General features: G+C 41.4%; 1 protein-coding gene across 1 annotated transcript in view; it reads left to right on the top strand.

Moving 5' to 3' along the window:
* SLC35B4 (solute carrier family 35 member B4) overlaps window positions 1–15079 on the top strand; it is a 35832-nt gene that overhangs the window by 18890 nt on the left and 1863 nt on the right. The window contains exons 3-8 of the mRNA XM_042925188.1: window positions 4370–4472; window positions 5744–5793; window positions 8372–8453; window positions 8672–8732; window positions 10269–10378; window positions 11681–11756. Coding sequence (XP_042781122.1) covers window positions 4370–4472; window positions 5744–5793; window positions 8372–8453; window positions 8672–8732; window positions 10269–10378; window positions 11681–11756 — 482 coding nt within the window. The remainder of the gene's footprint in view (window positions 1–4369; window positions 4473–5743; window positions 5794–8371; window positions 8454–8671; window positions 8733–10268; window positions 10379–11680; window positions 11757–15079) is intronic.

Genomic DNA, 15079 nt, shown 5'->3' with positions numbered 1-15079 from the left:
CCTGCTCGCTCTCTCCGTCTCTCTCAAAATAAATAAATAAACTTAAAAAAAAAAAGAATGTCTTCTTTCAGGGTGCCTGGCTTGCTCAGTTGATAGAGCCTGTGACTCTTGATCACAGGGTTGTGAGTTCCAGCTCCTGGGTATAGAGATTACTTTTAAAAAGTCTTTTTAAAAAAATGAGAATGTCTTCTTTGTCTCCAGGTTCATAATAGCTTGGGGGAGAAGGCCTTGACATAAAAATTGCTGTCAGGCTCTGAATATCAGCAACCAATTCTTGATTATAAAGTTATTAAATCCTTTCAAATATTTTGTCAGGGCAAACAGTAAATAATTCTGGGAGGATTAAACAATGGACCCAAGAGGGGTCCTCAGAAAGGGTGTAAAAGATACTGTCTTGGGAGAATCTAGAGTCACTCTCAACAATAGCCGAGGAAAGAATCAACTGCCTGCATGCCCCAGGCAGGCAGAAAGCCAGTCAAGTTCTTAGGATATAAAAGGAGACAAGCAGGGAAATAGCTGTTTCCGTGAGAGAAAGGATCAGTAACCATTGGAACTGGATTTGGAAAGGAAGAGACAATGCAGATTTTTATTTTCCTCTCTCAGCTGGGCTCAGGTAATATATTTACAAAAACTCTTGAGGATCCTCCCTAGGTTTAAGAAGTTACTCAACTAAAGGGGGTCCTGGGTGGCTCAGTTGGTTAAGCGTCCGACTTTGGCTCAGGTTATGATCCTGCAGCTCACGAGTTCAAGCCCTGGGTCAGGCTCTGTGCTGACAGCTCAGAGCCTGGAACATGCTTCAGATTCTCTCTCTCTCTCTCTCTCTCTCTCTCAAAGATAAATAAACATTAAAAAAATTATTCAAGTATGGACCTTAGTTTGACCTTTGACCATGGAGTGAAAGATATCTGAAGAGTATCACCTATAGCCTCAATTAGTCTTATTCTGCAAGTGACTGCTGAATAGTCTCTTTAGAGTAAAAGGCAGTTCACCCAGGTTGACCAGGATGAGTACTCAAAGGATAGAGGGGAACAGTAGGGTTACACTGGCCTTACAGTCTTGTTTTAAGTACCTTTTCTCAATTTAATGAGCTTTTTACACTGAATCTTTTTAATAAAACTTCGGGAATTTTGAAACATTTTGGAGGCTTCTGCTTGCCATGTAAAAATAGGTATCCCGTTGTGTCTAATTTGGGAATCCTTTCTTTCAAATGCACTTCTTAAATGGCCTTACCTAACTGGAACATTCTCCATCCTGGCCATTGTAATTCTAGGTTCTTTTTAGTATCGCTATTTGTGTTGCTGTTCACAGCTTCTGGCACCATAGTTTTTAGACCTAAAATAGGCAGCCTTGCCAGAAGGTGGTGGGCTTGACTCTGTTGAATTTAAGGATCTCCAGGCTAAGCCTTTGTTTACACAAAACGACCAACAAAGACGTGTCCCTTAACACACCAGGAGTCAGCAAAAGATGTTACTCTGCACTGGCCAAGAAAAGACCAGGGACAAAACTGACAATTGCCCACGTAGACCAAACCAGCAGACTCCCTTCAGGGAGACTGCACACTGGAAAGGGGTAAAGGACTAAAACTCCAAACTCTGGTAAATGGGGGGCATGGACTGGAACTGGGGAAGGGATTACAATGTGGTACTGCAGACCGAACCCAGAGCTAAGGACCAGTGCTGTTAGATCCTCCTGTCCCTCTAGACCTGTTAACTCTGTTCTGGGAAGCTAATCAGATTGGTAGCTCAAATGCAGAAAGAGCAGAGCTGAAACCAGGAGGGACTTACCACTGGCTCTTGGAAATGGCCAGAAAGAGAAAACTCAGAAGAGTTCTCAGGGCGCCATGCCTGTGTTTCTGCCTGTCCCTGAACACCATCAGAAGTTCCCTTTGGATCCTGACGTTGCTACCAAATGTGTTTAGAAAAAAAATTTAACCAAGTGAACTTGAAGATTTAACAGGCTTTCTTAAACTCTTCATGAATGGACGGCATTCTATCTAGCAAGTAGAGGGGAGCTCCACCAAGTAAACAAGAAAATGGTTTTCAAGGGCAGAGAGAAGGCATTTATTAAAAAAAAAAAAATGTTTATTTATTTTTAGAGAGAGAGAGAGAGAGAGAGAGAGAGAGAGGGGAGGCCTTAGCTGTCAGCACAGAGCCCTATAGGGGACTCAATCTCCTGAACCATGAGATCATGACCTGAGCCCAGATCAAGAGTCAGATGCTTAACCAACTGAGCCACCCAGGTGCCCTCAGAGAGAAGGCATTTTAAAAAAAGAAAGGAGGGACGCTTGGGTGGCTCAGTCGGTTAAGCATCCGACTCTTGGTTTCGGCTTAGGTCATGATCTCCTGGCTCGTGAATTCAAGCCCAGTGTAGGGCTCTGTGCTGACAGTGTGGAGCCTGCTTGGGATACTCTCTTTCTACCTCTCTCTGCCCCCCGCCCCCCACTTATGCACTCTTTCTCTCTCAAAGTAAACTTAAAAAAATTAAAATTAAAAAAGAACGGAATTTATTAGCAAGATGTGTGCTGTTTAGGCAAGGTTGCCTTCCAAGGGGAGTAGAAGGGGTCTATCAGTCAACTCCCTAGTATTGACCAGGAAACTCTACATTGACTGGTTCAGGGTTACATTCTTGGGGGATAGAAACTGCAGTTGGGTTAGGAATTAAGTCTTGGTGTACTGACTTGGGTCCTTAACCTATGTGACACTGTTTGGGGCCTGTGGTTTTCTTTTGATAACCAGTAACTTTGAGTGTGTGTAATGCTGTGTCCTGCGTTCATCGTGAAACCTGTCAAACTCTCCAGACTGTGTTAGCTTAGCCCTGGCATGGCTGCTTGTGAGGGCATTCAGCTTCACATCTAACCAGCATCATCAAGTAGATTCTTGTCTAGGAAGATCCCTGGAGTCTCAGTGCTGTGGTTCTTCACCCGTGAAAAGATGAGAAAGGTGGGGGGTGGGGGGGTGGGTGGGTCTGTGCTCAAGGACTTTGAACATGTCCTGAAGGATTTGGAAGCACTTGCTTTCCTTTGCCATGCATTCTTTAGTCATTTATTTTAAATATTTTTTTCTCCTTTTGAATGTATGAGGTTGAATCATATGACATTGCTGCTTTTCAGCCCTTTTGACCTACCAAAAAAATGGCAGTTTCATATGGCTTAACCTGATAGGGATGAAAGGCATTTGAAGTATTTTCTAGATAAAAATGGGACATACAAGTGCAAAGTTACTTATTTCATTCAATTCATTTATTTGTTCATAATTGTTCGTTTGTATTTGTCCCTTTATCTTTCTAAGTGATTAGGGTTACTGATTTTTTTTAATTTTTTTTTAGCTTTTGCTTTTATTATTATTTAAAGACCTATAAACTGTCAAAAACAGGGACTGTGATTTTAAATACAGATCTATGCCAAATAATATCCTCATTAATTCGGAGGCCACTGGTTCGGAATGTGAGATAATCTTAACAGTCATCCTTAATTTAGCAAATCTTTACTTTAGAAAAGAGTAGTGAAAATTAATAGGAGAAACAAGTGTGTAGAAGAAATAGTTGAGAGAATTGACCATTCCATACAAAGAACTGATGATGATAATTGTCCATTCACTTACAAAAATCTGTTGAGGGGCGCCTGGGTGGCTCGGTCGGTTGAGCGTCCGACTTTGGCTCAGGTCATGATCTCGCGGTCTGTGAGTTCTAGCCCCGCGTCGGGCTCTGTGCTGACAGCTCAGAGCCTGGAGCCTGTTTCAGATTCTGTGTCTCCCTCTCTCTCTACCCCTCCCCTGTTCATGCTCTGTCTCTCTCTGTCTCAAAAATAAGTAAAAAAATTAAAAAAAAAAATCTGTTGATGTCTATCAGGTAACATTTTTTAAAATGTTTATTTATTTTGAGAGAAAGAGTACGTGCACTCAAGCAGAGGAAGGGCAGAGAGAGAGGGAGAGAGAATCCCAAGCAGGCTCGTGCTGTCAGCCCCAGAGCCTGACACGGGGCTCGAACCTATGAACTGTGAGATCATGATGTGAGCCAAAATCGATAGTTGGATGCCTAGCCAACTAAGTGACCCAGGCGCCCCATCAGATAACATTTTTTGAATACTAGTTTTAAATTGCTTGAAAAATACTTAGAGAGTGTCCTTGAAAAAGATTAAAATAGTATTCCTCGAAACATACTCTGTAATTCAGACTTTTTCCATCTTAGTCTAGCTTTGTGATGTATTTTTATATGTACTTAGTATTGACTTCACATTATAATAGTGATACAGTCTCTTAATATAGAGGAACTAAAACAAAATAACCTTTCTAACCACAAAGATTGATTTCCTTCTACACTTGATTTTCTTGAAGTAGATTTTGTGTGATGTGCTGTGATGTCTGCATTTCAGGTACTATGCTGTGATGGTCACCATGTTCTTCACTGTCAGCGTGGTGAACAACTATGCCCTGAATCTCAACATCGCCATGCCCCTGCATATGATATTTAGATCTGTAAGTGCTGCCGGCTCCCATGTGTATGTTCTTTCAGAAGATGAAGCCAAGAGGGTAGATTGAACACTTGGCAAAAGTAGAAAAGTCTTGTAGTAAGTAAAGTCTAGGGTATAAGAATAGATGTCCTGGATGAGTGAGCATAGGCTGGCTTTCATCTGCAAAGTAAGGTAAAAGGTGGACAGTTGACTTTTAGCCCTCTGAAGTCTTAAGAATGATCAGTAAAAGGAGCTAAAATGTTGCCGGGACACAGATTTTATGTTAAATTTCTTTCATCTGGCTGATTTTATATTCAGACTTGGTATGAATGTTATTTAACTTATTACTCATCAATTTTGGTTTCTTTCATAAAATTACATTTACTCTTAGTACATAAAATAGATACATCCCTTTTCTGATTATATATATATATATACACACACACATATATATACACATATGTATATATACACATATGCATATGTGTATGTATATGTATATATGTGTATATATATAATCAATTTTTTTTTTTTTAAGCAAGAGACTTGAGACAATTAAAGGGAAATTTTTGATGAAGGTAGGGTTTCTCCCAAAGCAGCAGACATTTTCTTCTTCCACTAGTGTTTGGTGGGAGATCTGCATGTAGTTTGGTATATAAATAAGAACAGTGTGCTCCCTGAAGAACAGGGAAGACTTCAAGGGGAGTGTAGTTAGAATGGCAGAAAAATGCGAGATGGGTTGTCATTGGAATTACAGCACTTCTGTGTAGTCTTGAGATTTTTGTGAGATCGAAGGTGCTATCCCCAAAGGGACTTTTTAGCCCTAATTATAATTACGTAGATAACCTTCAAAGCATTGGACGTGTAGTAGACTTTCAGTAAAGACTTGCTGATTGATCGCCACCTTTCCAAAGAAGAGAAAGACATCCCTGCATGACTTCTTTCATTATTTGAAACCGAGGGTGAGGAGAAGTTTATTAAAACTCTCATAATTCAGATGGAAAATTTCACAATAAGTCTACAATATAATTTATTTCGGCTAGCCTTAGTTTCTGCTCTGACCGGTATTTAGAGAATTGGCCATTTTTCTTATTGTTATCTTTGAAAGATTTTATTATTTTACGTAAGAGATTTATGTGGTTTGTACTTTTTGCCATTATAAGAACAAGTGAACCTTATTATTCATCCTGACCTCCTCCTCCTCGGCTCTTTTGCCCGCTTGTCCATGTTCATATTTATCTGGAATTATTTGCTTTCCTAGGGCACTAAAACTGTTACTGTTGTCTCCTTTTATAGGGTTCTCTAATTGCCAACATGATCCTAGGAATTATCATTTTGAAGAAAAGGTAAACAATACACTTTTGTATTTTATGTCTAGAAAGGCTATCCTGAGCCCCATCCATCAGCTGGATTCCTTTTCTTGTAGTGATGATAAGTTTGCTCTTGATAATTCCTTGTTTCTCAGCTCTCTCTGTGACAGTGACATGCATCTTGAGGCCGTGGACCGGGTAAGGGGCCCCACCTGTCGCTGTGGAGCAGCATTTTCTCTGGGTAGAACTCTTGTCATCATTGAGTCTTTAGTACCACAGTAACCTACATAACCAATTGATTTAGAACTTCACTCCTGTGTGGTGTCTACTAGCTACATGAGACCGTTTACATTTAAATTTAATTAAATAAATACTTGTATCTTGGTCCCAGTAGTCACATTTTACCTGCCTATAGCCCACGTGGCCGGTGGTGACCCTGTTGGAGAACCCAGATATGGAACATTTTCAGCTTCATGGAAGTGCTGGGACAGTGGTGTCATAGAAGGTGTTTATGAGTATAGCATGATCATCCATGTTGGAAAGAAAATTCCTAACAAAGGCCCAAATGGCCAAGAAGATAGAATGAAAAGTTTCAGGATTGTTCTATGTGGTTGTCGCCAGTGGCTTTCTCTGGGATATGGTTGGGAATACCAGAAGGCCCTGAGATGCTTTCTCAAAGTGTTTGCCTTCCACTTGTGTCCTGAGCCTTACCCCATGCCCCCAAGGAGGTGGGGCACTGGGGAGAGTCAGCACATTCAGTCTGGAACACTTCTCAGGGAAAGTTCACCCTCACTGTTAAGATCACAACCGTACAAGCTTATGCCAACTTTTCTGTCCTAGACCCCAGTATTAGAATTCTGTGTGGGAATCTAGAGTTTTTAAGAAATAAGGGCTGTGTCACGAGAAAGATCGTTGTCCTGTCTTGATAGGCTCCTTATCACGAACCCTTTATCTTCTGAGGCTTCTGTATTCCCCCAGATAGGTATGATTGTAACTGATTTCTAGCTTCTCTCCAGGTGAGCATTCATATATCCTGGTCAGGTTCGTTACATCGAAGTGACTGCCACGCTTCTTGACAATGTGTAGAATTCACGTTGGGACAGACCTGCAGTCCTTTCAGCCTTTGATTTTGCTCATAACAGGGATACCAAAGGACATGTTATAAAAGGAATGTATTCTCTGGACAGTGCTCCGAAATGTCCTGGGCCTTTCTCAAACATCTCCGTTTCCCTTAAGAACTTATTTTGGGTCTGTCATCTTGAATCTATCCAAGTAAGCCTTTTTGACGCCCCTTGGTGTGTGCTCCCCAAAAAGCAGGAATTTCCCTAAGGTAACTATCTACTACCATGACTTAGTAAGTTAGTATCTCCTCTTGTTTAACCTGAGTAGGGCCTCTTAGGTTCACAGTGTTTTCCTCTTTCTAGGCTTTGAAGACCAAGTCCATACTCATTAATTTTCATGAATTTTCAGGCCACAGTTCCAAACCTCTCCCGATCTTGGTCTTTCCAGACCGAAGAGCTCCCTTACTTTTGTATCTGCCTCCTCCAGCGCCTGTTTCCTCACCCTGCCCTCTCCTCTGGCGTGGTGCTGTTGGCCCCTTGAGCTGCTGCTCAGCCGGTCCTTTTGGCCTTTTATGAGGTGATATGACCAGAAGTGTACAAAGTATTTGACTGGAAAACCTCTGATGGTTCCTCCTGTAAGTTTAATTTCCTTTCATTCTTGCCTGAGTCCTTTTGCTTTATCACTAAGAGCCCAAGAGGGATGTTAACGATGTTGTTCCAGTTAATAGGAAATGCCACTCTTCTTACTGCCAGTAGTCCTATTAGTGTCATAGTCCTCCCTTTATCCAACTGTGCCAGCATTTAAAAACATAGGAGCGCCTGGGTGGCTTAGTCGGTTGGGTGTCTGACTCTTGATTTTGGCTCAGATCGTGAGCCCAGGCTTGTGGGATCAAGCCCTGAGTCTGGCTCCACATTTAGCTGCTTAAGATCCTCTCCCTCCGACCTCCCCCACTTGGACACATGCTCTCTCTCTAAAATAAAAAAAATAATAATAAAATAAAAGCAACAGTCGAGTCATTCAGACATGATTTACAAAATCCTTTCCTGAAAATGGACAAGTTGAATGATTTTTTTTTTTTTTTTTGAGCACTGAATCCTGCTACTTGGCCGTGATACTCTGTTCTTCCTCTTGTCACTTAGGTCTGGGCCCCCTGACACTCAGGTTCCTTGACACTCAGGTCTGGGCCCCCTGAAGACAGGAGAAACAGGTGGCAGTTAAGATCTCAGTCGGGCTTTCATTTGGACTCTTGAGCAGAATGGAATGTCATGTCTGGTCTGTGTCATTTTTGGTTCTTGTTTTCTGATGAAACGATCTATCGGTCCACCGACCGATGGAAACTCTTTTAAGCAGCACTAAGATTGGGTGTTGTTTAGACACCAGCCAGCATCCTGATTGTTTCTCACATGGCCTTACGTGGGAAGTCTGCTAGAAAGTGATCCCCTCAGCCATGTTTTGGTGATTTTTACTCTTAGGCTCCATCGGACTGTGAACATAGTGTGGAAATTCAGATCTGTGCTTTTTTCCTAAGGTGTTCTGGTTCTTGTTTTTGCAGATACAGCATATTCAAATATACCTCCATTGCCCTGGTGTCTGTGGGGATATTTATTTGCACTTTCATGTCAGCAAAGCAGGTGGTAAGAATCACTTCACAAATTATTTATACTCACTCCTTGCCGTGGGGGCACAGGTACCTATTATTGACGCAATAAACTTAAATGCTTATGCAATAGAAGGATTCGGGTCTCTGCAAGAAAAGAGTGGCGGTGACTGGGTAACACAGATATTTCCTTTGTACCCAAGCACCTTGCATGTAGTTCTAGACTCTATACCGAGTATTTTTCTTATTTCCTAGACCTCCCAGTCCAGCTCCAGCGAGAATGACGGATTCCAGGCATTTCTAAGGTGGTTACTAGGCAAGTACAGTAATTACAATGAAGCTAATTGCCTCTGCAGTTCTGTTGGCTGAACTTTCTCCTAAGGGACAGGTTTCTTGGCAAGAAGCTTTGGCTACGCAGATGATGCCACAGAGGAGAGAGGCACCCGGGGTCGTCGTCTGTCTCTGACCTTTGGTGTTCGGAACATGAAAGAAAGACAATGTCCGTGTTCAGGGTAGCGTGTTCTACAACATGGATCCATATTTCCACGGCTGCCACTGGAATAGTTTCTGGTTGCCTGTCACACTCACTGGGAGCACTGCTTCGAGTGTCCATTACTTCATGAGCTGTCTGCTGAGCAGGAGCTTCTACATACGAAGGGCACGTTCGAGCAGTTGGCTCTTGAAATTTCCAAGGGGCTCATTTCTGAATCTTAGATTCATTTTCTTCATAAGTTAGCTTCTCCCTAATGAGTGTTCCCAAACCTGACTGATCAGCAGAGTCTCCTAGGGAATCTTGAAAAATACAAGTATCTCTTTGTGGAAGTCACGAGACAACCCCTGCAGAGCTCTGGCCTCACACTGGATGACACGGAGGTGAAACTCTTTCCTGCTTAGCCAGGTAGCAGCAGTACCAGATTGAGACCAAGTGGAAGAGAAGTAGCAATGAAAGGACTCTGTTCTCCCTGCTTCTTGGCTTTGAGACTTCATCCTTTTAGGTTGTTGTTCTTAGCATAGAAAGATCTTTATGAGCTGTTGGAAAAACGCTTTATCCAACAAGAAAAAGTTGCAAAGGATACGAACACACAATTCATGGGGAAAACATTAGTGTCTGATCATTGTATGTTCGGCCTCAGTAGTCTTGGCATCAAAGAAATGCAAATTGAAACCAAAGTGCAGTCCCTTTTTATTTTCGCTCTATCAAATTGGATAATCATTTATTATTATCCTCATTGCTGCTGAGGGTGAAGTAAGACAGCCATTTTTGTATAACCTGTTTACGGTAGAAATTGACACAGCCTTTCTGGAAAAAAATGGCTGTGTTGAGTTTTTAAAATAGCTACAACTTTTGAGTCAGTAATTCCATTTTGGAAAGTTTGTCCTAAGGAAATAATCAACATTTTGTTTAAAGATTTATGTAGAAAGATGGACATTGATTTTGGTAAAATAACTGGAAGTAACCTAATGAGGCTCATGTTATAATAATACATTTAACTATGGTTTCTATGTGATACAATAATATTAGGAGCCATTAATTCATACCTTTGAAAAAATTTTAATAAACGACTTGAAGGAAAATCCAAGAAAAAGATCATGAAGAAAGCAAGATATAAAATTGTATATTCACTCTGATCCTGTTTTCTGCATAAAATAAATAAATAAATGTATGTAGGGAGATAGAGCAAGCTATTAAGGAGTGGGTAGTAATATTGTAGTTAATTTTTATTTCTTTTAAAAATTTTGTGCATGTTCTACAACTAGTTTGTAATATATGTAGAACTTTAAACAATGTTCTTTAGGAAAACGTCTGGAAATGAGCAAATCTAATTCTTATAACCCAATTTTTGTTTTTTAGGTATAGGGGCACTGACTTTTGCTCTTCTGATGTCAGCAAGGATGGGTATTTTCCAGGAGACCCTATACAAACAATTTGGGAAGCACTCTAAGGAGGCTTTGTTTTATAATGTAAGCAATTTTTTGAACCTGGGGAAGACAAAAAGTACTGAGTCGTCATATGTCATTTCAAATGAAATACACGTTTTTCTGATGTCGTTGAAGGATCAAGTACTTTTAATAGGCTACTAATGGTGTATTCTGAGCCACAGTTCTCTATAGGAGACGATTGTGCTCAGTCGGTGTGAACCTCGTGTGTCTGCTAGCCAGGAACGACCCCCGGGGAAGAAGAACCTTCACGAACCCCCAGGTCCCTGTAGGTGAAGTCAAATTAAAAGCAATATGGAAACTTGGAACAGGAAAACGAGTCCCAAAACAACATGCCAGGGAGGATGTCTGCAGCCAGGCAGGCATTTGGCGGTGGGGGGGGTGGGAGGTGCGGAGTCCCTCCCAGTGGCTGTCTTCCCTTGATGGAGAGTTTCATTAGCAAATTCTGCGTGCTTCCACTTTTTTGTTGTAAAACTGCTGAGCGAGAGCCACCTCCTCTAACTATCCTCTTCCTCCAGCGTCTCTCCTGTGGAGATAACATCCAAAGCACAGCCCCTCACCGTCCTGGCTGGTAGGGACGCCTTCAGGGTCCGTATTCAGAGATTCCTTCACCGCCAGCTTTCTGTACTAAAGTTGCAGACCATCAATTTGAGATATTTAATGGGAGCTGGAGTATGTGTCTGGGAATTTAAAAAATAAGGAACAATCGGTCCGGGTCACACCTTTGTTTTAGAACAGTACTCGGCACAGAGTAACTGCCTGTAATGTTAGCTCTGATTCCTTATTGTGGTGGGTTATTGTCAGGCTCGTTCATTCATCTGTGCCGACCTGTTGTGTCTTCTTCAACTCCTTTTTATTCTTGTCTTCATTTTATTTTCCCTGACCTCATATTGTCCTCAAATCTCTTTTTCCCTCGAGTTTCCTAAACTCCCCGTAATTTGCCTTTGCTTTATAACTTTTAAATCCTTGTATTTGCTCAGCCATTTTCAAAAGTAGCAAAATACAGCAAATCCTGTGGGCAAGATGACTGGGAGTTAATTTCCCTTTTGTTGAGGGAAGGATGCCGGCTCCATTTTTTTGTTTAGTGCGTGATGATCATCTGATTCTGTTCCATAAGGGCAAGAGCTGTAGTTTGGGGTTGACAGCACGCCATTCAGGGTCACGTGGGCGGAAGCACTGGATACAAATATTTAATTTAGCGAGTCTAAATTCCTTTTCTTGACACTGCTTGTCAAACACCTTGTAAAACTTAGTCACTGTAAAGCCGCTCTAAATGTTCTGTGATGTGTTTGCATTTCAATTTACATGACGTCTTCCTTCCCACAGCACGCCCTTCCCCTCCCGGGTTTCATCTTCCTGGCTTCTGACATTTATGACCATGCGGTTCTGTTCAATAAGTCTGGTGAGTGTGGGCATCTCCGGGAGAATTACCTGACAGTTTCTGGGATCAGCTCTCAGTTTTCCTATTGACTTGACCACCGCTTCTTTTCACGGTCTTATCCAAATCCCTGCCCTGTTCGAAACCCTCCCTGTTCCGCCTTCCGGGAATATAGTGCTGTTAATGAGCAGTTGCGGCAGCAAAAGCTTTTACGGGTGCTTCTCAGTTATTTGCCAACGAAGTTAGAGAACTGCCCTCAGATTTTCTAAGTGTCTTCATCCTCACCACAGAACGCTTTGGAATTTGTGTGTTTGCATTTGCATGTGGCACGTTTGGTGTTTTGAGGATGCAAAGACATAGCAATAACACACTGCAGGGGTGGGACCACGAGAAGCCGGGCAGCAGTCCAGCTCTGTGTTCCCGCACATCTTTTTTTCGGCTGGCGAAGGCGGACCTGCTCACAGACCCAGTCCTAGCCTAGCCACCTGGGAGCAAGGGGAAGCAAAAACCACGAGGGGGCTTTTTTCCAAGGTACAGGGTAGGTAGGCAGCAGGAATAAGCACAATTAGTTCAAATGTCTGCAGGGTAAGTTAGCTCTTCCTTGTTAAAGTGGCGAGTTAATAAACTAGCTATAAATTGCCAACTGACTTGAAAGAAATTACTTATCTGACATGAATATCTACTAAAAGACATGGCGTTATACAGACAAATGAACACACAGGAACAGATACACGTTTGTAGAATTAAGGCTTTACGTGGCTCGTACCTAAAATGGTGAGGACATTTTGTAGAATGGCAGTGTGTGCTCTGTAAAACTTGTTTGCCCTCTGAAGTCTGAACATGCATATTGTGAGGTTGTGACTGTGACTGCTTTCTGTTTGAGTTTGCTGTGTTTGCCTGTCCCATTTGCCCACAAAAAAAAATGTGTAATGAAGGTAGTGTGTTAAAGTTTCTAAGGCTCTGAATTACTCCATTTCTGATTTTGGGGTGTTTTTTTTGGAGATTTCATTGACATATAGCCATTTTTGTCACAATGATTTTTAAGGTCCCTTGAGAGTCCCCACACAGCAAAGGGCTATTAAAATAAACATCAGATTCCTTGGGATTTATTTGATTTCGTTCCTAGAGCACTCTTCTAAAAGTCACAGGGATGGGTATTTATATAAAATCTCTTTTAGAATCTGCCTTCAGCTCATACCTGCGTTAAATATATGCTTCTTTCTCTTGCTTGCTTTGAGGTTGTCTCAGATGAACCTGTTATCCTTGAATTTGCTAAGAGAACTAAAAATCCACCTAAATATTTTAAGTCCTACGGATTGATTCTTTTCCTAGCAAATCGATACAGTGGATCTCTGAAGTTATTAAACAGTAATAATACTTGTTAACTTTCTTTTCATTTCAGTACATGCTAAGTGTTTCAAAGACAGTAGAATGCCAGATTATGGGGATTTCCCACTAGTCCAGACATACAGTTATAGCGAATTATCTTTACATACATGGCTTTCTATTTTTTTGCAAAAGAAAAGTAACGTTCATTTACTAACCAGGTTTCAATATCACTGTTCGAATTTCCCAAGTTATTCTGTATAATTCAGACCCCACAAACAATTGAGCAATTTCAAAAAAGTGATGAAGGGGCACCTGGGTGGCTCACTTGGTTAAGCCTCTGATTCCTGATTGCAGCTCAGGTCATGATCTCACGGTTCGTGAGTTCAAGTCCCACATCGGGCTCCATGCTGACAATGCGGAGCCTGCTTGGGATTTTCTCTCTGCCTTTCTCTCTCTGCCCCACCTCCCTTGCTGTGTCTCTCAAAATGAATAAATAAAAACTGAAATATCTTAAGCTACAAAATTGGAAACTTAAAAATCTCTTTGATCGTGATTATTTTGTTTCCTCCCAAATATTTACTGTGCAAGCCTTGATTATATAAAACTAATATGAGAACATATTTAAGAGAAGAAGAGTTACCATTCCATTGCCTCACACGTCAGCTAATTTCATTTTCCCAGTTTCCTTCCAGATATTGTTTATGTATATTCTTGCATAGTTGTCATCCTAGCATGGATATAGTTTTATACTTGCTTTTTCACTTTCCTTCTTTATATGACTGCATATAATCTTCATGATTTTTCTAATTTTAATTTTTTAATGCCTTATTTAAAGTTCCTTTGCCATACATAGCCATTGCTCTAAGATTGGCCATTTAGATTGATTCAGTGTTTTATCATAAATAGTACTGTCATCAATGGAGAACTATTTTTCATCTTTTGAATTAGTGAGGATTAATTCCTAAGAATGCATATACTTTATTGCCCCTTAAGAATTATGAAATTGATTTTTTTTTTACAAAAATGCACCAATTGCTACTGCCAGCCGAGGCTGCTGGTTCCACTGCCACCATTCCAGATTAGGATTTCATCATTTTTTTTTTTTTTTTGACGTTTATTTATTATTGAGAGACAGAGAGACACAGAGCGTGAGCAGGGGAGGGGCAGAGAGACAGGGAGACACAGAATCCGAAGCAGGCTCCAGGCTCCGAGCTGTCAGCACCAGAGCCCGATGCAGGGCTCGAACTCACAAACCATGAGATCATGACTTGAGCCAAAGTCGGTCGCCCAACCGACTGAGCCACCCAGGCGCCCCTCATCATTTTTTTTTTAATGGTTATTTATTTTGAGAGAGAGAGCGAGCACACGCATGCAAGCGAGCACAGGCAGAGAGGGAGAGAGAATCCCAAGTAGGCTCCACACTCAGCACAGAGCCTGACGCAGGTCTCCATCCTACGACCCTGAGATCGTGACCTGAGCTGAAGTTAAGCATCAGACACTTTAACCCACTGAGACACCCAGGCACCCAGGATTTTACAAATTTTTAATCGCTGTTTTAATAAATATAAAATGGTAGAGCCTTTTTTAATTTAGAATTCTCTCATCACTAGTAGGATTGAATATATTTTCAGATGGCATTTAGTTACTAGTTGTCTTTATTCTTTTTTTTTTTTTTTTTTCATTTTTAAAAATATTTATTTATTTTTGAGAGACAGAGACAGAATGCGAATGGGTTGGGGGCAGAGAGAGAGGGAGACACAGAATCCGAAGCAGGCTCCAGGCTACGAGCTGTCAGCACAGAGCCCGACGTGGGGCTTGAACTCACAAAGCTGGGAGATCATGACCTGAGCCGAAGTCAGACGCTCAACCGACTGAGCCACCCAGGAGCCCCTAGTTGTCTTTATTCTTGTGTTAATTGTCAGCTGAGACCATGTCATTTTTCACTGCTCTGTACTTGAGTCTTTCTTTGTAAAGTGGGGTCCTATTCAGGTGAATGGTAGAGAGCTTATTTTACAATT

This window comes from Panthera leo, chromosome A2 (assembly GCF_018350215.1).
Source record: "Panthera leo isolate Ple1 chromosome A2, P.leo_Ple1_pat1.1, whole genome shotgun sequence".
NCBI lineage: Eukaryota > Metazoa > Chordata > Mammalia > Carnivora > Felidae > Panthera > Panthera leo.
This window is presented reverse-complemented; position numbering and strand designations above follow the sequence as displayed.